Here is a 19,790-nt window from a genome sequence, read left to right as displayed (position 1 = left end):
GAATCTTCATTTTTCACCAGAAAAAAAGTTTCAGTTGAAAACTATCTCCCAGCTTTAATGCTGAGTCAGATAGACACTTGCATAGCCAAGCCTTGATCCAGCAAAGCATTCAAGCCTGTGACTTTATGGGGCCAGGTTAACGCTGATTTCCATGGGGCTATTCAGTGTGCTTATAGCTAAGCACGTGTGCACGTGATTTGCAGATCGGGGCCATGTCCTAAGAGCTCCTTAAGTTGTCATTTCTCAAATGTGTTGTGACTGCAGCTCTGGGAGTTGCCAGCACTGATTTCTGGCGAAGCTGCTGTTTGTTTCACGAGGGGGAATGATTCAAATGCGAATTGTACAGGGAGAAAATTACCTTCGCTGGCACTTGAAGAGGAAAGGCTATAGATTGGCTAGGGCAGCTCGGCATTCCAGGCCGTGATTACCAGCCTCTTTGTGGTCACTTTACGAAGAAGCGCTCAGTTACAGGGGACAAAAAGATGGATGAGTCCTTGGTTAAAAGCCCATGTCTATACTACAGCTATGGAACTGCAGTCAGGGCTTGTCCATTGTTGTAGTTAATCCACCTTTCTGAGCGGCGGTAGCTAAGTCGATGGACAAATTCTTCCTTTAGCCTCGCCGTGTCTACATCGTGGGTTAGGTTGACCTAACTGTGCCACTCACGCTTTGACATTTTTCACAGCTCTCAGCAACGTAGCTGAACCAATCTAATTTTAAAGTGTTGATCGGATCTCAGACTCTGCAGCGCAAGAACGCAGCATTTTCTTAAAGGAAAAAAAAAGCGAAAAAACCACCACTTTTTAATCAATTCAACTGCACAAAAAATGAAAATACACAAAACCAAAACAGCCATTGGATGAAACTTCTCTGACTTTTATAATTACAGAATAGAAAACAAATCCCCGTTTCACATTACAAATATGGTCTTATAAAAACAAACCAACTCAAAAAAGATCTCAAAGCACCAGTGCCTATATCCTTCAAGTTTAAAAAGAGGGGCGAGGGCAGGAAGGGGGGGTTAGGAGGTGGAATTTCTTTCTACCAAATTTGAAATAACAGGTTTTGTTCTTTCTTGAATAAATACCCACAAGGGTGACAATCCAGTAGGAGGGTGCGTGCTTTTCTTTTACAAGTCTACACTGAAACCTGGAATTATATTTCATCCAGGCTTTAGTTTGTTTCTTAAGCAGGGAATAGAACCACAGATCTTGTCCGTGCCGTTTACCCAAGTCTACAGGGCTTTTTGTGTGAAATCTTGGGGCAGTCTCCATCTCCTGTCAGCAACTCCACCGTGTGAGATAACCAGCTTGCATCCCCTTCTGCACTGGGTGGTCCAGCCAGTCCTCAAAGGAGCTTCCATCTGGGGGAGCATCGAAGGGGCGCACTCCCTGGCTCAGGCCCAGATTGGTAGCAGCGGCTAAGCAAAACTTTAAGCTAAAGCTGAACTCGAAGCATGTTAGTTTCCTCATTGACATCTATGGGGCGTGAGGGGAAGCAGGCACCTAAGCCCACAACTCAGCACGTGTTTAACTCTCATGATGTGCTTTGATGGGAGGCGCAGGAAGTGACGTGTGTACTTAAGCACTGTCTGCCCTGATTAGGGATGCTTCCCTCAATGGAACATACGTGCCAGACCATCAAAGGTATTGCGGTGCTTGTCTCCCATTAAAACCAATGGGAGTTAGGCACTTAAAGACTTCTGAGGAGCTTGGCCTAAGGGCTCTTGGCAGGTAACTCAGGATGGGGTGGGGAGCAGGTTGAAATTAATAAATCAAAAGCGCCACAGAAAGGCCAGTGGGGCTGAGATGTGGCCATTGCTGTCCCTGCTGGCTCAGTGGGAGACGCGTCCAGTGGCTGAGCATCGCTGGCTTGGCTGACGTCCCCAGGGTCAGCGGGGAGGTGGGATCTCGCCCACAGAGCCAGTCACTATGTCTTTTCTTTTCTTTGTCTTTAGAAAACAGCTGTTTTGACTCAGAATTGTTGCCTGAAAGGTTTTGAACTACCCTAGGTGGGAGCAGCCAGTCCCCTGCCTTGCCGGGGAAGGGGCAGCAGGCAGCGGTGAAGGCCCAAGGAGGGGCCCTGTGGCTTGTGACACAGGCCAGGACTGGGAGCGACCCTGTGCGGTGACACGTGGCAGCACAGGCTGGGAGCCAGCGTGAACCGCCGGGTCTGGCTGTGTCCAGCAGCCTCGGTGGCTGTTACAGCCAAGGCCTCTTTTTCTCCAGCAAGATATTGTCCCAGCCAGGCCTTCTGCTCCCGCCATGCCCTGGCACTGCCACGCCCACCAGGCCCCCTGCACTAAGCACCCTGGCCCAGAGCCGCCAGGGTCGAGGGGTGTTCGGAAGTAGGCCCTCCCTTCCCATCTAGCTTCAGGCGCCCCCCCTCCTCTGCAGCACAATAACCCTGACACAGCGATCAGCGCCCGCTGGAGGGGACGGACGTGACACTAGGGGAACCACGTCGTGCCGTTGCTGAGCGCCTGGGGCAAGGCCGCTCAGAGGCACAGCTCTCGCAGCTTGCCCTGGGGGAGGGCCAAGAGATGAGCTGCGGCAGGACCCAGAGTGGTTTCCCAGGCAATTTGGGTCAGCTGCAGTTTTTAATAGAAGCCAGTTTTGCTCCGGAGCAAGGAGCAGATCCAGGCAGACATTGGTGTCTCCCAGCCTCTGGCCCAGGTAGGAGTCAGGCCTGTGTGACTAGCACGCTGAGCAACCCCTCTGTGCTTGGAGCCGCTGCTATCCCACCTGCGTCGCTCCAGACCCCTCTCCTTGCTGCCCGAGCCCCACGGCGGGTGAGAGCCCGTGCGGCTCAGCGGCAGGCAGAGGCCCCAGGCTGGTGCACCGTTTGGAGGAGCTGTCACAGTTCCATGCCTGCTGGGGCTTTCTAGGAGTGACAATCCTTTGATTTCGAAATGGGAAATGTTTCAAACAAGCTGGGTTTTTCCGGACGGATTCCGGAAAGGGATCAAAGGGAAGGAGATGGGAGTGCGAGGGGGCTGCCGGGGCCATTTCCGGAGGGATAATGACAGACGAAGGTCCACGTGTCCCTCCTTCCTTTGGTCTCTTTGTTCCCAGGCAGCTCACGAATGGCTAATGTCTCTGCTTATCCACACCCTGTGCAGATCCGGGCCTGTGGAAGGCTCCTGGGTCACAGGATGCAAACGCCTGCAGGTATTTTCCACACAGCAGCTTCCCCCCGGGGAGCCTGGCGGACGAATGGCTGAGCTGTTGGTTGCTTTTCACCAGCGCCTCTTTAGAGCAACGTTCAGAGCAGCCTAGCACTGTTGTTAATGGTTCGTTTCCCAAGAGTTTATACAGGACCTACAATATTTACTCTGCTGCCAGCGGGGGGCTCCAGGCCGAGTGGCAGGAAGAGGCCCCTTGCCAGGGTAGAAAGCCCTGGTTTTCTTTCAGGGTTTTCACAGGCTCTGAAATTAACGTGAAAACTGTGCCAGCTGCTTCCTTGTTAAACTGTGCAATGGCCTGCGCTGCTGACGTGGGGCCCGATCCTGCTGACCAGCGCTCTGAGCACCGCAGGGGCTACTCACACGGTGGGGGGTACCTTGCAAGCTACCTCCTTACGCCCCTGCCTGGGCTACCTGCATCACTGGTGCAGAGACAGCAGTGGGAGTGAGGCCGCTACTCCCCTTCCCATGCAGGTGAGCAGAGATTGGACTGGCAAGGGTGGGAGTGGACAGAGCTGGACGGTTCAAGGCCCTGGCCAATGCACAGCAGGCATGGAGGGGGACGTCTGCTGTGCCAGCTAAAGGACTGGCACAGATTACTTTACCCCTGGAGTAAACGGGGAGCAAACATTGGCTATCTGAGTCACAATTCAGCTCCTGCCCTGGGCAAGTGTAACTACACCCTTAGTGCTTGTGGGAAGGCCCCAACGTAGCCCGTGGCAAGCACTACGCTCAGTAGCAGGATCTGCCTTTGTTAGCTGCCTTGCACATTGCTGGCTGCACTGCAGCAGCAGAGTAAATATTGTAGGTCCTGTATAAACAATGATTGTTTTTTGTTGTAACTCCCCAGTGACTTGGTGAACAATTGCAACCCCGCACCCCAATCCCTGTGGCAATTTTGAATGCAGAGCTTTTTCCCTACTGGATTAAAGGCAGGTCGAATTTCAGGCCTCAACTGCTTGACGGGGGTCCTTTAAGCAGGTGGTGCATGATCTGCTCAAACATTTGTAGCGTTCAAGCATCCCATATTGTTACAACAGCGCCTCCACGTGGGCCGGAGGACTTACGGTTCCATCGGCTTTTCCTTTCTAAACCCTTGGGTTGGATGGTTTGCTGCCATAGCAGAAACAAACGTAGTGCCAAAGGGTCTCAGTCCCAGAGAAAGAGGATATTAAAACCAAACCCGCCCCGACAGCACCAGCTGTGTGTAGCGGCAGCGTGCAAAGGAGCCGTGGGAGGTCAAGGTTGCGGCTGGTGGGCCTAAAAGCTGACAAGGCAGACTTGGTGCTGGCACATGGCACTGAGAGCAAAAGGCTCTTTGCCTGGAAAACAGGGGAGGCAGAGGAGCGGGGCAGGGCATGGGGCAGGGGGTCGTGGGGTGGGAGGAGGCATGTGGGTGTGGATTGATGCAGTAGGTTGGGGCCCATGGAAGGAGCCTGTTTCATAGATTCCGAGGCCGGAAGGGGCCATTGTGATCATCTGGTCTGACCTCCTGGAGCAGATCTCGTCGAGAAACCTCCCATCTGGATAGAACGCTGGCCAGCAATGGCGAATTCTAGAAAGGGACGTGTGAGCCTGTAGTAAAAATGCCTGGAATTCGGGGTGGAATTCCGGCTCCTCAGTTCGCTAGAGCAAGTGCAGCCATAGTGATGAGGACCTGGCCACGGTTCAAGAGGCACCAGGAAACTCTTCACACTCTTTCCTCCCTTAGGCAACAGCGAGACGAAGACAGGGAGGAGGACGTCTTCTGGAGAGAGCAGCCTCAGAACCCCTCCTGGAAATGTCCTGTTCAATCAGCTCTGATCTCTTCAGGAAGCCCCCGTGGCTGGGGACCAGCCCCTGCCTAGGCTGCAGGAGAAATTCTGCACTAAGTAGGCTGGGTTGGGTGCTAGGGCCTTATGGCCTCTGGCTTTATGAAGCCACTTAACTCTTCCCTGACATGAGCCCGGCTGTTCCAAGCACATCCCCAGCATTTCATTTCCCAGCATCATTGCTCTGGTGCTTTCCAAAGCCCCTTACTAAGGCGGGTGAGCATTACTGCCCCCCTTGTACAGACAGGGATACTCAGGCAGCGAGAGAGGAAGCAGACCCATCGGGAAAGCAACCCAGGTCTCCTGTCTCCGTCCAATGGGGAATGTGGCTTCCAGGCTTGCCCTGCAGCATGCTTTCCAATTCTCCTGCTTCCCCAGCCTCCGACACCCCTCTGCTCGCCCGTTCCACCAGAGATGGGCTAGAACATCCCCATGGGGTTCTGAACTTGCTCTGAGTTCGGGGTTCTTGGGACCTAGGAGTCCAGGAAGACAGCAGTGTGCTTCTTGATGACACAGGCACCAGCCAAGGAGGAGGGTTGGCCTGGCCCATGTTGACAGTGGATTTGATGGTCGCTGGCTAAACTCCTGAAGCCGTAAGTAGCAAATGCCTGCAAGGCTCGAAGTGGCAGCAGCACCCCCTGAAGTCACTGGGGGACTGGGTGCTCGGCACCTCTGCCAAGCAGAGCCCAGTTCATTAGCTCCTTTTGTACATGGTGCAGGAGTTAAGAGCTGGACAATCAATTAAAGGCCTGGAAACTCAGGCTCAGCTCCTCCAAGGGAGTCAACTGTCTCCACACCTTGGAGGATCTGGCCCTTAGAGATCAGACTCTGTCTCAGCAATAGCAAAGCTGCATCTGCAGCCCACCATGGGACACAAAGTCACACACCCATCCTCATCTCACCCTCACTGGGACCGCAGTGCACGGCCCTAGCGCCAGCTCTGTGTGGACAAGTGTCCACATGAGCGACATCACCACTGCAGCTGGCACTAAGGGCTTGACTACACATGAAGTTATTCCTGATTAGGTCCGTGGGCAGACGCTCTTATTCCAGATCAAGCGTCCTGTCTCCACTGCTGCTACTGCCAGGAGGAATTCCGGCTCCCAGGTTTGCTAGTGCAGATGCAGCCTTGGAGATGAGGCTGTAGCAAGGGTTACAAAAGGCATCAGAAGACTCTTCAGGCTCTTTCCTCCCGAGTGCAACAGTGAGTGTGCCTTGATTCCGGCTTACCCCTTCAAGGCACGCTTATTCTGGAATAAGAGTGTCCAAATATGGAGTGAATCAGGAACACTTCATTAGGAGCAACTCCATGTGTAGACAGACCCACTTGTTTGCTATCTCAGCAGGGGGCCAGGTTGGGGACAGCCACTAGAGGGCACCCACGCTTATCAGCAGAGGAAAAGAAACACCGGCCACGTTGACGCAGGATATATAGGGCGACTTCATGATTGCCCATCCAGCACCATTCTTAAGCACCAAAAGTCTCTCTCACACACCCCTATCATGGGAAAGGCCCAGCAGGGTCACAACATTGGCCTCGGTTGCCTGACTTTCTGATACGTAATGTAATATCATAGGCAGGATGGGGGGGGGGTCGCTTTGTTTGGCATTTCCTTGGTCTTTGGAAAACAAAGTTGTCCTTGTATGGAGAGACTGAGCTGGGTCCCTTTAGAGTCAGGCACTTATACAATAACATTCATTATCGTATTTAAATCAGCTCTACATTGCTGGAGAGGAAGCAGAGTCAGTATTACCAAGCTCAAGTATTTACAAAGCAACAGGCAGGCCCCCAAAATCATGAGACTGGCTTACAAATTACGAGATTTAAAAATACTCAGTAATACACTTGTGGTTGTGTTTCTTTGTCACCTGGTTTCAGAGCCTTTGGGATAAACTCCCTTCGTGTTTTCAGTAGGGCAGTTGATTAATCGCAGTTAACTCACGCGATTAACTCAAAAAAAATTAATCACACTGTTAAACAATTCAATACCAATTGAAATTCATTAAATATGTGTAGATTTTTTTTACTTTTTCAAATATATTGATTTTAATTGCAACACAGAATACAAAGTGTACAGTGCACACTTTATATTATCATTTTTTATTACAAATATTTACACTGTAAAAATTATAAATTAAAGAAAGAACATTTTTCAGTACTATAATGCAATCTCTATCGTGAAAGTGTAACTTACAAATGTAGATTTTTTTTTGTTACATAACTGCACTCAAAAGCAAAACAATGTAAATCTTTAGAGCCTACAAGTCCACTCAGTCCTACTTCTTGTACAGCCAATCACTAAGACAAACAAGTTTGTTTACATTTACGGGAGATAATGCTGCCCACTTCTTATTTACAATGTCAGCTAACAGTGAGAATAGGCATTTGCATGGCACTTTTCTACATGGCATTGCAAGGTATTTACATGCCAGATATGCTAAACATTCATATGCCCCTTCATACTTCGGCCACCATTCCAGAGGACATGCTTTCGTGCAGATGATGCTCATTAAAAAATAATGCGTTAATTAAAATTTGTGACTGAACTCCTCAGAGGGAGAATTATATGTCTCCTGCTCTGTTTTATCCACATTCTGCCATATGCTTCATGTTATAGCAGTGTCGGATGATGACCCAGCACATATTGTTCATTTTAAGAACACTTTCACAGCAGATCTGACAAAACGCAAAGAAGGTACGAATGTCAGATTACTAAAGATAGCTACAGCACTTGACCCAAGGTTTAAAAATCTGAAGTGCCTTCCAAAATCTGAGAGGGATGAGGTGTGGAGGATGCTTTCAGAAGTCTAAAAAGAGCAACACTCTGATGCAGAGACTACAGAACCCGAACCACCAAAAAAGAAAATCAACCTTCTGCTGGTGGCATCTGACTCAGATGATGAAAATGAACATGTGTCAGTCCGCACTGCTCTGGATCATTATTGAGCAGAACCCATCATCAGCATGGACATATGTCCTCTGAAATGGTGGTCGAAGCATGAAGGTACATATGAATCTTTACTGCATCTGGCACATAAATATTTTGGCATGTGAATGCCTGTTCTCACTTTCAGGTGACATTGTAAACAAGAAGCAGGCAACCTTGTCTCCTGCTAATGTAAACAAACTTATTTGTCTTAGCAATTAGCTGAACAAGAAGTAGGACTGAGTGGACTTGTAGGCTCTGAAGTTTTACATTGTTTTATTTTTGAATGCGGGTTTTTTTGTACAGAATTCTACATTTGTAAGTTCAACTTTCATAATAAAGAGATTGCACTACAGTACTTGTATTAGATGAATTGAAAAATACTATTTCTTTTGTTTTTTATAGTGCAAATATTAGCAAGCCAAAATAAATACAAAGTGAGCACTGTACACTTTCTATTCTGTGTTGTAACTGAAATCAATATATTTGAAAATGTAGAAAACATCCAAAATATTTAAATAAATGGTATTCTCTTATTGTAAACAGCACGATTAATTGTGCAGTTAATTGCGATTAATTTTTTTAATCCCTTGACAGCCCTAGTTTTCAGGCTTTTCTCTGAAATCAGCAGAGCTAGACACTTCCCTTTTTAGGCATGAAATCTGAGATTTTCCTGCAGTCTCTTGATTCCAGAAGCTGGAGCTTTAAGAAACTAACCAGATGTTGTGAGCCTTGCGATAAAACTGGAAGAGCTGGCAACACTGCAGCTTCTGGCTGTGCCTCAGGGGTCAGTGGGGCGCTGTGGCCGTTTACCAGAGGCAAGAAGCAGCCAGCTCTCACTGCCAGCCAGCTGACAGAATGTATTCCTCCCACCAGCGCTGAATTCATTAAGTGCAGAATATTTTGCCCCCATGCCCCATGAAATGTCCTTTCGGATTGGCACTTATCTACGCTGAAAAGGGACACACTAATTCAAATAAAGATGTGGATAAAATTAAAGAAGAAAATAGTCAATTGAGATCCTACCTACCCTCCTCTGGTCAGTTTCACCTTGCCTTAAACACAGATACCTGATGCATTGCTAGCTACTCAATCCACCATCCGCATTGCCAAGCCATGGCAGCAGGGGTTCAGAACAGAACAGCTGACATAACTTTACGGATGGACGGCAGGAGTCCAGTCAGGATGTTGCTGAATAAAGCTGTTCCTTAGACGGAATCTTCTCCCCATCCTCCATGAAAATACAGGTTTTCCACCGTGGTCCTTGCTCTCATTGGAGTTACAGCTACTGGTGAGATGTGAACATTAGGCAGCAGGTGGAGCCATTGCACCTCTTTTGGTCCCTCAGTCTGAGCAGAAAAGTGTGTGTGTGTGTGTGTGTTTTTCTCTGGTGTTGCAGCAAGTCCCTGAAAACCGTGCAACTGCCCAGAAGGAAAATAAAAGGAACCCGAGATGAACCCAGGGCGTTGGCTCCGTGCCGGCCTCGCCTTTAGCGTGTTTAGTTGTTGCTTTCGGGACAGTTCGCAGTCGTTCGGGGCATCCCGCCACCTCGCATTCCCACAAAGATCCAGGAAGGGGGCGGATTCCAGGGCGTAAGAGAGTTACCCAGATCTAAGGGAACAAACCAAAGGCACAGAGTTAGGAAGGGGTCTGGGATTGGCACTGACCCACCTAGCGCTTGAGACAAAGCGATCTGTTATCTACGTAGGGCCCAAGGTGGGCTCTGTGCTTGCCAGACCGAGGGAGACAATGTTCCTGATCAGAGCAGCTTAAGGGCTCAGGGGGCATGTGGCTTTGCCCTCCTCACCCTCACTCGCCGTGGGATGCCCCAGCCCAGTTATTTCTACATGAAGGCCCTGACGGGTGTCAGGGCCCCATGGTGCTGGGTGCTGCATAGACACAGCGTAAGAGACAGTCCCTACCCCAGAACCCTCCCGGACTGAACAGACCCAGCAGGCAAAGGCCAGACGGGAGGGACGAGGATCATCCACACTCTACAGAGGGGGAAGTGAGGCGGAGAGATTCAGGGGCCGATGGGTCACACAGGAGTCCTTGACAGAGGTGGTCACTGAACCCAGCTCACTGGTCTCACCACGAGGCGTCCCCCGTTCCCGGGGCGCTGACGCCCTCGCAGTGTAAGAGAGACTCTCAGTTTTCATCCCCAATCCATTTCCAGCCCTTTTCCTCGGGGGCGAGGCGGGGAGAGCTGGAGTTTGTGACTGGCCACTGCCTCTCCATGCTGCCCATCCTTGCAGCCGCTGGGACACACAGGGCTCCCCATCCCCTGATCACAGCACAGGGGAGGCTACCTCTGCTGGGGCCAGGGCTGCTACAATCTCCCTCCCTTCCTGCCCACTGCTGAGCCGACCCCTCTGCTAACCAGCCAGTGCAGCCCGAGAGCCAAAGCTCTGCAGGGGAGAGGCAGCTCCCCGCAGCAGATCGGGGCCTGCTTGTCTACACTGAACAGCTGGGCTGGCGTAGCTCTGTCAGTGAGGAGTGTGACAAAATCGCACTGGCCAGAGCTGCGCCCACGCCGCCAAACCCCCCCGTACAGAGGCTGTTGTGCCAGCAACCGGCCTTGTGCTGGCAGAGCTTCTCTTGTGTGGTATGAGCTCTGGGGCGACTGCACTCTGGTGACTGTATGAGCCGCATCCCCATGGGGAGGGTTTGCCAGCCCAGCCCCCTGTCGGGATTGCCAGACACCAAACCCTCTGCAGTGTAGACAAGACCAAAAAGCTCCTGACTCAGAACCAGGAAACGGAGCCTTTCTGTTTCCCCCACCTGATGGTGAAAGATGGTTACTTTGTTGTATTGTAACTGTTCTTTGAGATGTGGGTGCAGCCATGCCCCATGCCCAGGGCACCAAAGCTGGATACTTGCCTAGCAGTACTCCAGGGGGCAGCTCTCACTCCCCTCCCCGGGCTGCATAAGGGGGGTGCTGCCTGACCCCCCCTCAGTTCCTTCACACCGAAATCCCCGGCTGGAGACGCAGAGGGGCGCAAGGTGGGTCAGGGAACATGTCTGCACCCACATCTCGAAGAATCACCATTACGATACAGACCCGTAACTGCCTTTTCTCCTTCGAGTGGTTGCAGACGGGTGTTCCACTCGGGGGACTCATCGGCAGTTCCAGCAGGGGTGGGCTCGGAGTCGATCCGTGGAGTGAGTGCAGAACTGCCTTCCAAAGTTTGCATCCGATCTCGAGGCCGTGTCAACAGCATCATGTCTAGCAAAAGTACTCAGAGAAGCCCTGCAGATATCGCTAAAAAATGCAGCTGATATCACCTTAGCGCTCGCAATGACTGCAGAGGTGGGCAGCATTTGAGCTACTTCATAAGCCGAGGGAATGCAGCAGTTACCCACTGGAAATACTCTGCATGGAGACTGGTTGTCCCTTCATCTGCAGAGTAGGACAGTGGCTCTCAACTTTTGCAGACGACTGCACCCCTTTTAGTGGTCTGATTTGTCTGGCCTACCCCCAAGTATCATCTCTCCTAAAAGCTACTTGCTAACAAAATCAGACATAAAAACACAAAACGTCACAGTACACTGTTGCTGAAAAATTGCAGACTTTCTCATTTTTACCAGATAATTATAAAATAAATCAATTTCAATATAAATATTATACTTACCTCGCCGCGTATCGTGCATAGAGCAGTATAAACCATTGTCTGAAGGAAGTTTTAGTTTGTACTGACTTTTTATGTAGACTGTTGTAAAACTAGGCAACTCTCTAGCTGAGTTGATGGACCCCCTGGAAGGCCTCTGCATACCCCCAGGGGTCCACATACCCCTGGTTGAGAACCACTGGCACAGGAGGTAAAAAGGTGAGGTGATGAATGAAACAGCTTAGTCCTTTCTAAATAAAATGCCAAGCACTGCCTGTCATCTAAGCTATGTAGATGCTGCTCCTCTGCACTTGGATGTGATTTGGGAAAAAAATAGAGGTAAGTAAATAACCTGATTACTGTGAAACTAAGATATGACTTTGTGATCTTAAAACCACCTTGTTCTTGAAGAACTGAATGTGTGGAGGATCTGCCATTAAGGCCTGCAACTCACTAACTCTTTCTGCGGATGTTATAGCCACAAGGAAGGCCATCTTCTGAGAGGGGCACGCCCATGAACAAGTTGCTATCAGCTGGGACAATGAACCCATCAGCACTGCCAGGACCGTGTTAAGGTCCCGCAACGGGACCGTTTCTTTCATCAGTGGAAAAAGAGTGAGGTCCTGTCTTTTATTGGACCGACTTCTGTTGGCGAGAGAGACAAGCTTTCAAATTTACGCCCAGCTCTTCTTCAGGTCACTCTGTGTAAACTCAAAAGCTTCTCTCTCTCTCCAACAGAAGTTAGTCCAACAAAAGATATTTCTTCACCCACCTTGTCTTTCTAATATCCCAGGACCAACACCGCTACATCAACACTGCATACAGCTGGTGGAAAAAGACAGCTAATACCTTTAAAACATGCTCACCACCATAGGGTTTGAGAATTCCTTGCATGGGAGGATGGAAAGCCGAGAGTGCCTCCAAGTGAAACTTCAGGGATTTTGGACTGAGGCCTGACGATTTCAAATGCAGCACCTACTCCAAAAGGTGCTGAATCCGCAGTAATATAGGCTGGATTTGCTTGGACAAATGAGACCGCCTGCCCACAAATAGCTGGGGCATAGATATGACAATGACAACAGACTGCCTAGCCGCATTTGACTAAAAGTAGGTGCAGAAGGCTTCCTCCTCCGTGATTTGTGCCTGCCTCGCAGTGTAGGACAGCTGACAGAAATATTGCTGAGGACGACGTTGCTGCTGTTGTTGCTGTTGGTTCCCAGAATGCCATCTCTTTGCAGCCTGGATATCAATTCCCGATGAGCATAGAGTGACTCGGGACAAGACTGTTCAGAAAGCTGCAAGAAGGGCCATTCTTTCCCGACCGACAGATTACCATTGGTGATACTGATATGCCAATCGTGATTCTGGAGCCATACACTGGCCACCTTGGCAGCACCAAAGGAATATTCAACTACTGGCCTAGCACATGCAGAATTGCAGTTGAATGTGCTCTTGGTAGATTGACGGGATGCTGGCGGTGTTCACTCACTTGTTTGGATCTCCATGAGAAAAACATCCCATGCCTGTTGTGTCCTGAATCATATCTATGAGGCAAACGGGGAAAAACTACCACCAAGGTTGAGGTGGAGCAAATGTCTCTGACTTTGAACAGCCAGACACCAGGGTCATTAGAAGAGCTCAACGTGGAGCTATCCGGGTGAAGAAACAGTACGTTAATGGTCAGCCACAGGAGCATTCTCTGCTGGAGTTTCTCTGGGAGCTTTGGGTACTGCTAAGAATTGTGCAGGGCTTGCTGTACGTTTATAAATATGACTGGGTGTTTTCCCAAAGCTATGAATTCTGTGGTGTTTGGTGTGGCTTTACAAGTGCCATTTGCTTTGACAATCACTATGTATTTGGCAATATTTGTTATGAACTAATAGAGATAATTTGATTCTCCAAAAATAGAACATTATTGAGTGGGGGAAAACAGCGTGGAAAATCAATGTGCACAAAAAACCCAGAGGCAATGTTATACAATTTTTTAACAAGCTTAATGGGGTGAACATTTAAAACTAGAAAGGCAGTAAACATTTATGTCCGTCTGAGTAACAAATGTAGGCCGTTGTGGCTACACAGCTGTGGTTCTTGCAGGTCACTGTATGTGAAGCTGTGGTTTTCCTTGCTGTCTCCCAGCACTGAGTGGTAGGAGTAAGGATGTGCACTACCATGCCATCGTTGGGGAGTGTAGGGAGCAGTGTGTGACCATGGAGTTCTCCAAGGACTGCAAAGGGTGGGGAGTCCAGGATTTTTGGATCTGTAGGTCAACCAGGGTCTGCAGCATTTGGGTTTGCTGCCTGAGAAGACCCATTATGTCCTGGTGCATCTCCTTCTCCTTTCTAGCTGGAAGTCCTGGACCTTTCTCCTGTCCTTTCTGCTTTTTTCCAGGCTGCTGGTCATATTGGCCCTCCAACCTCATGGTGTGATGTAGCACCGGCTTGCAGGATCTCACAGAACATGTCGTCACAAATCCTCTTCTTTCTCCTCTCAGAGTCAAGCGTTCTGAGGGCACGGAGTGAGCACCACCAGCAGCTGCTGATTAAAATCGACAGATGTACCTCTGAATATACAGTCACAAGGGTAATGGAAAGATAAGTTTCAAAACTCCCTTCCCTTATTCCCATAAACACTTTGAACAAGAAAAGCGTATTGATGCTTCAGCTTCAGAGCCTCTTGGCACAGCCCCACAGTCCAGCCCCAGCTATGGTGAGTACAGCCTGCCCGGGACGATGGGGGAAGAGGGAAAGGATTTTCTATTGCATGAAGCTATGAGATTTCAGTCCCTATTTCATGGTGTGAGCATGGGCCAATGGCACTGATCGCTGGCACTGTTTTCCACAGATGGTGGGGATTCTAGCTGATGTCTCACTCCTGAGGGTCACAAAGGCACAGAGACCACAGCTGCTGCTGGTGTCCCAAAGCCGCCTGAGCCCATATGCCACTAGCCTGTTTATGGCAATGAAGCCAGCCAAACTCGTCTCAGAGTGGTGCAGGAAAGTGTCCTACCGCAGAGGAAGAAACAGGGCAGCCACCCCAGCAACCTTCGGGAGGGGAGTGCAGAGTGCCTCCAGGGGAGCTCCATCGAGAGCTCTTAGGAGGATAAAAGGGCCATACATAAACCAACTGCTTTGCCTGCCCCCTATATCCGCCTTTCCCAAGAGGGGAATGAAAAGCAGGTGCTAACTCTCCCTCTGTTTGCTGTATCTCCAGCCTTTCTCATATGGGTAAAACACTGGTCCGGGTGGCTGCCATCTTTACATTTAAAGATTGCAAGGGGAAATGCATGCACACACTTACCTCCCCTTCAGCAGGCTCGGCTGCATTTGCCTGCTCAGACTGGCTGGACTGTGGCGGAGTCTCAAACAGGTCCTGGCTTGCAGCATGGCTGGAGATCCCCACCACATCTCCCCATCCTTGCTCCTCACTGTTCACTGCAGGGGTCTCTGTCTCGGGCTCCTCTGCACTGGTCTGGTGGGGTCTCTGCCAAGTACGGCATGCGGTTCGTTGTAAAAGCACCAGGTCTGTGGCTAAGGATCAGCTCAATTCTCGGCCTTCTCGGCTTTGGGGTAGGCCTGCCACAGCTCCTTTGCTTTCATGCGGTGTTGCTGCTGGTCCCTGTCGTACCCCTTCGCCTGCATCCCCCGAGCAATCTGCTCATAGAAGTCCATGTTTCTATGGCTGGTTCATAGCTGGGCCGGCTCAGCCTCTTCCCACAGGCCCAGGAGAGCCAACATCTCCTGTCTGCTCCAGTGTGTCTGGACCGTGTAACCGGCGTGCTCGGTTGGACAGTTGCACACAACAAGAGAGAGCTGCTAAGTGCGCGTGCCAAGGTGGGAATCAGGAAAAAGGCATTTCAAAAATACATGGGGTGTTTTAAGTGGGGGGAGTGGCTTCTTGTCTCTGGGACCCCTGGGCAGAGGAGTTTAAAACTGTGACCAGAGCAGTCACTTTGCAGGGACTAAGATAATCCTTAGTCCTGCCTTGAGTGCAGGGGACTGGACAAAATGACCTCTCGAGGTCCCTTCCAGTCCTCTGATTCTAGGATTGTGGGAGAGCTGCTGGAGGACTATTAGGATCGACACAGTCATGCAGTGTCTACACTCGTACTGTGCCAACCTCAGTAGTCGACCATGCCAGTCAGGGGTGGTTTTACTGTGCTGCTGGAATGGGGCATTTACATCAGCCAGAGACAAAGCTGAACATAGGCACGTGCGTGAATAGGTCGACACAAGGCGACGTACGTCGCCCTAACTCTGGAGCGTAGACCAGGCCTAAGTAGAAACGATTCTCCTACGAAAGGTGACGTGCAGTGTTGGGGAATCATATGGGGAAGCAGCTTCCTAGCGGAGAGAGAAGGTCATCAAAGCGGAGCTTGCCACAGCCGGCAGGTTTGTCTTTTTTTTTTCCCCACCTTATTTAAAATGCTCTGGCTGCTGAACAACTTTCTTTGCTCCGTTTTTTATCACTGTTTCGCCTGTCTGGAAACAGGAACTGCAGGCACTTTGATAAACGGATGGAAGGGTCAGCTCGCTGTCTCACTCTCGCTCTGTAAGTGCCTCTGGGTCTGACCACGAAATGTTGTTTTGTGACTTCTTACAGCACAACTCCACCATAAATCACAGCAGCTATCCCAATACTGCCTGCAGCAACAGGGCAATGGATGTGTGTGTCTCTGTATGTGTGTGTGAGCTGGAGACAAAGACTTCTGCTACGTGACACATGGAGACAAAGACACACACACACCCTGAGACACACATGCATCCTCACCCCACATATCCACAATACACCCAAAGGCCCATCGCAGGGAGTCACACAGAAACAGACGCACACAGACATCCAGGGACACACGTACAACTTCCTCTTAGTTACATACATACAACACACATGCAGATGCACATCACAGGGAGTCATGCTGGCACACAACACACACACACACATAGACACCCTCCCCCCACAAGCATTGACCCAATACACACAACACACCCATTACATGTAATCACACACACAGAGACAAACACAATCTCCCCGCCCCATAGACCCAGATGCACATTAATATAAATCAGCTCTATGCCCCTCACACAGGACACTGAGCACACACCAGACACACATACACCGTCAGACTCACACTCACACACCCTCAGTCCTGCACACACAGACGTGCACCAAATGCACATCACTGAATTCTTTCCTCCAGTCGTTCTCATATGATATTAACACGTGAACTAACCAATCAGGAACGTCAGTATAAAGGGTTGTGTGTGTGTGTGTTTCTGTGGGGTGTATCTGACTCACTGTGTGTGTGTGTGTGATATGTGTTACTGTGTGTGCGTTTCTGTGTGGTGTATCTGTATGTGTGTGTGTATCTGAATCACTCTGTGTGTTATCTTTGTCACTGTGTGTGTGTCTCTGTGTGGTATATCTGCGTCAGTGCGTGTGTGTATGTGTTTGTGGGGTATATCTGAATCACTCTCTCTCTCTGTTGTTATTGTGTGTGCATTTCTGTGTCACTCTGTGTGTGTGTATGTTTGTGGGGTGTTTCTGAATCACTCTGTGTGCTATCTTTGTCACAGTGTGTGTGTGTCTGTCTGGTGTATCTGTGTCACTCTGTGCGTGCATGTGTGTGTGTGTGTTTGTGGGGTGTATCTGAATCACTGTGTGTGTTATCTTTGTCACTGTGTGTGTGTGGTGTATCTGTGTCATTGTGTGTGTGTGTCTCTGTGTAGTGTATCTGTGTCACTCTGTGTGTGTGTGTGTGTGTGTGTGAGTCTCAGTGTATGTCAGCCTGTCTCTCGGTCACAGTATGTGTGTGTGTGCGTGTGTGTTTGTGGGGTGTATCTGAATCACTCTGTGTGTGTGTGTGTGTGTGTGTGTGTGAGAGAGATCTCTGTGTTACTGTGTGGTGTATCTGTATGTGTGTATCTGAATCACTCTGTGTGTTATCTTTGTCACTGTGTGTGTGTCTCTGTGTAGTGTCTCTGTGTCACTGTGTGTGTGTGTGTCTCTGTGTGGTGTGTGTGTATGTGTGTGTGTGTGTGTGTATGAGTCTCAGTGTATGTCAGCCTGTCTCTCGGTCACAGTGTGTGTCCATGTCTCAGGGTATGTCCGCACAGCAAAAGCCGTGCATGGCCTCGCCTAGTTGAGCTGGCTTGGTGTGGGTCACACTGGGTAGGCAATCAAAGATCTGCGGCCCGAGTCTCAGAGCCCAGGTCAGTTGACAGGGCTCGAGCTGTGGGGCTAAACATTGCAGTGGAAACGCTCAGGCTCAAGAGGCCGCCTGGGTTCTGAGACCCACCCCCCTGCAGAGCCTGGCTCCAGCCTGAGCGTGAATATCCACATTGCAGTTATACGGCCCTGCAGCCCGAACCCCGTGAGCCCCAGTCAGCCGACCCAGGCCAGCCGCAGCTGTCCTGTGGGCCTCTTATTGCCGTGTAGACGTACCCAAGAGCAGTGAGGTGTGCAGCTCGGGCTAGCAAGGGGAATACGTACCAGGCTCTGTGCTGGGCTTGCAGTGCTGCCTTCCGTGCTAGCGTTCCCCGCGCAGGCGAGTGCAGCCAGGCCAGCCTGTGCCCAGCACGGGGGCCACCACGCTGCATTGGAGGCAATACCTCGCCCCCTGCTCAGTGGCACCAGCCCCTCCTCTCCACTAGCACAGCGCTCCCCCGTAGAGCAGGGGATCCTTACGGGCCGAACGTGTCAATGAGTTCAGTGTGTATATCAGGCCCGCATGAGCCCTGTGCCCGCTGGCGTGGGGGTGCAGCTGAGCTGGCGTGCGCCCGTGTGTAGCGGGGTCTGAATGCCCAGTGGGGAGGCAGGTTGAGTGCTTGTGCAGCACCCCGAGGAGACCCTGCGCTCCTGGCTCACACCCCGCTGCCTGCTGGGGCTCAGGAACAGGTGCAGCGGGGCGGCTGCCGCGTACCCGGGAGGGGCAGGACCACCAGAGAGCAGGGATTGTGCTCGGCAGCCTGTGGGCTCGTTGGGAGCCGCCCGCGGTAGGCACGGTGGCCCATTTCCCATCAGGTCAGCACAGTGCCCTGGCGTGAGCCGCCACGGGGAACAGCCTGTGGATGGAGCGGGAGAAGGAAAGACAGGACGTGGCAACAGGGCAAATGCAGCTTCTGTACTTCTCTAAGGCTCCATGTGGAAGTGCTCCCGCACTCCTGCCTTTAATCCAATTACGGCTAATTGGTAACTACATAAGGAGCTTTAATTTCACAGGCTATTAAGGTAGCCTCTGTTTGCCTGCAGGATCTCCCCAGATTCATTTTGCCTTAATAATCCATGGGGACCCCATTTACCAGACCTGCTTGGTGGAAAGTGAATTAAGTGAGGCTCGTAACTTTCATGTGTTGCATCTGCCCAGGGAGCTGAGATGTTCTCATTAAAAAGACAGGTGCTTCACAACCCAGCCCCCGCCCCCGCCCCCGCACTTCCCTCTGTGCTGTTGGAAGCACGTCAGAGAGCCAGACTGTAGCAGCTGCCGCAGGGTTTCGAGGTGATCAGGGTAGAGCAGGGCCACAAGCCCCCAGCCCCTCTCCAGGGTGCGTATGTTTTGCAAGACCCTATAGCTGTGCACCGACCCACTCGCCCAGTACAGCTGGCTCTGTCTGGGGTATTCCACACTGCGCTTAGCGAGCCAGCAAGGAGGTGAAATCTGACCTTCGGCAAGCTCACCGAAGGCTCGTAGGTGGATGAGTGGGGACGGCATTCCCTCTAGGAACAGCACCTGCTCCAGAATGCACATGCTGCCTCCAGCATTTGGGGTTCTCAAACGTCACGCTTCAGGGCATCAGCGTAGCCCCTGGGGGAGTCAGGAAGGATTCCCCACCAGCCCTCCAGGTGCAGCATTATAGAACTGACTAGGTGCATTTATGGGGCCTGGGGAACAGAGCCAAGGGGGTTTGACTGTAGGATGCCAGAGAGCCTGGACTGCTGGCCTGATCGGCACAGCACGAAGAGGGATATTGGACTGGATGTGCAGGGGTTTGGGGTGCTGCAGAGGCCCAGGAGAACAGCTACCCCTGGCAAAAGCCACACCCCCTGCCTCAGCATCTCTGGACAGCAGCACCGCCTCCTCTGTGACTGGCCTGTCCCCAGCTGCCAGCCGGGGTGATGTGCATCAGGAAAGATGTGGACAAACTGGAGAGAATCCAGAGGAGAGCAACAAAACGGATAAAAGATTTAGAAAACCCGACCTGTGAGGTCATGTTTAGTGTGGAGAAAAGAAGACTGAAGGGGAACCTGATAAGTCTTCAAATCGGTT

The 19,790-nt window shown here is 50.9% G+C and overlaps 1 protein-coding gene across 1 annotated transcript in view; it reads right to left on the bottom strand.

Moving 5' to 3' along the window:
- Positions 1-8,653: 8,653 nt before the first annotated feature.
- Positions 8,654-19,790, bottom strand: part of NKAIN1 (sodium/potassium transporting ATPase interacting 1) — a 206,391-nt gene continuing 195,254 nt past the window's right edge. The window contains exon 7 of the mRNA XM_044998176.1: positions 8,654-9,533. Coding sequence (XP_044854111.1) covers positions 9,524-9,533 — 10 coding nt within the window. The 3' untranslated portion in view covers positions 8,654-9,523. The remainder of the gene's footprint in view (positions 9,534-19,790) is intronic.

The sequence above is a fragment of the Mauremys mutica genome, chromosome 23, assembly GCF_020497125.1.
Source record: "Mauremys mutica isolate MM-2020 ecotype Southern chromosome 23, ASM2049712v1, whole genome shotgun sequence".
Taxonomy (NCBI): domain Eukaryota; kingdom Metazoa; phylum Chordata; order Testudines; family Geoemydidae; genus Mauremys; species Mauremys mutica.
Note: the sequence above shows the minus strand (reverse complement) of the source record. Positions and strands in the feature narration are given on the sequence as shown.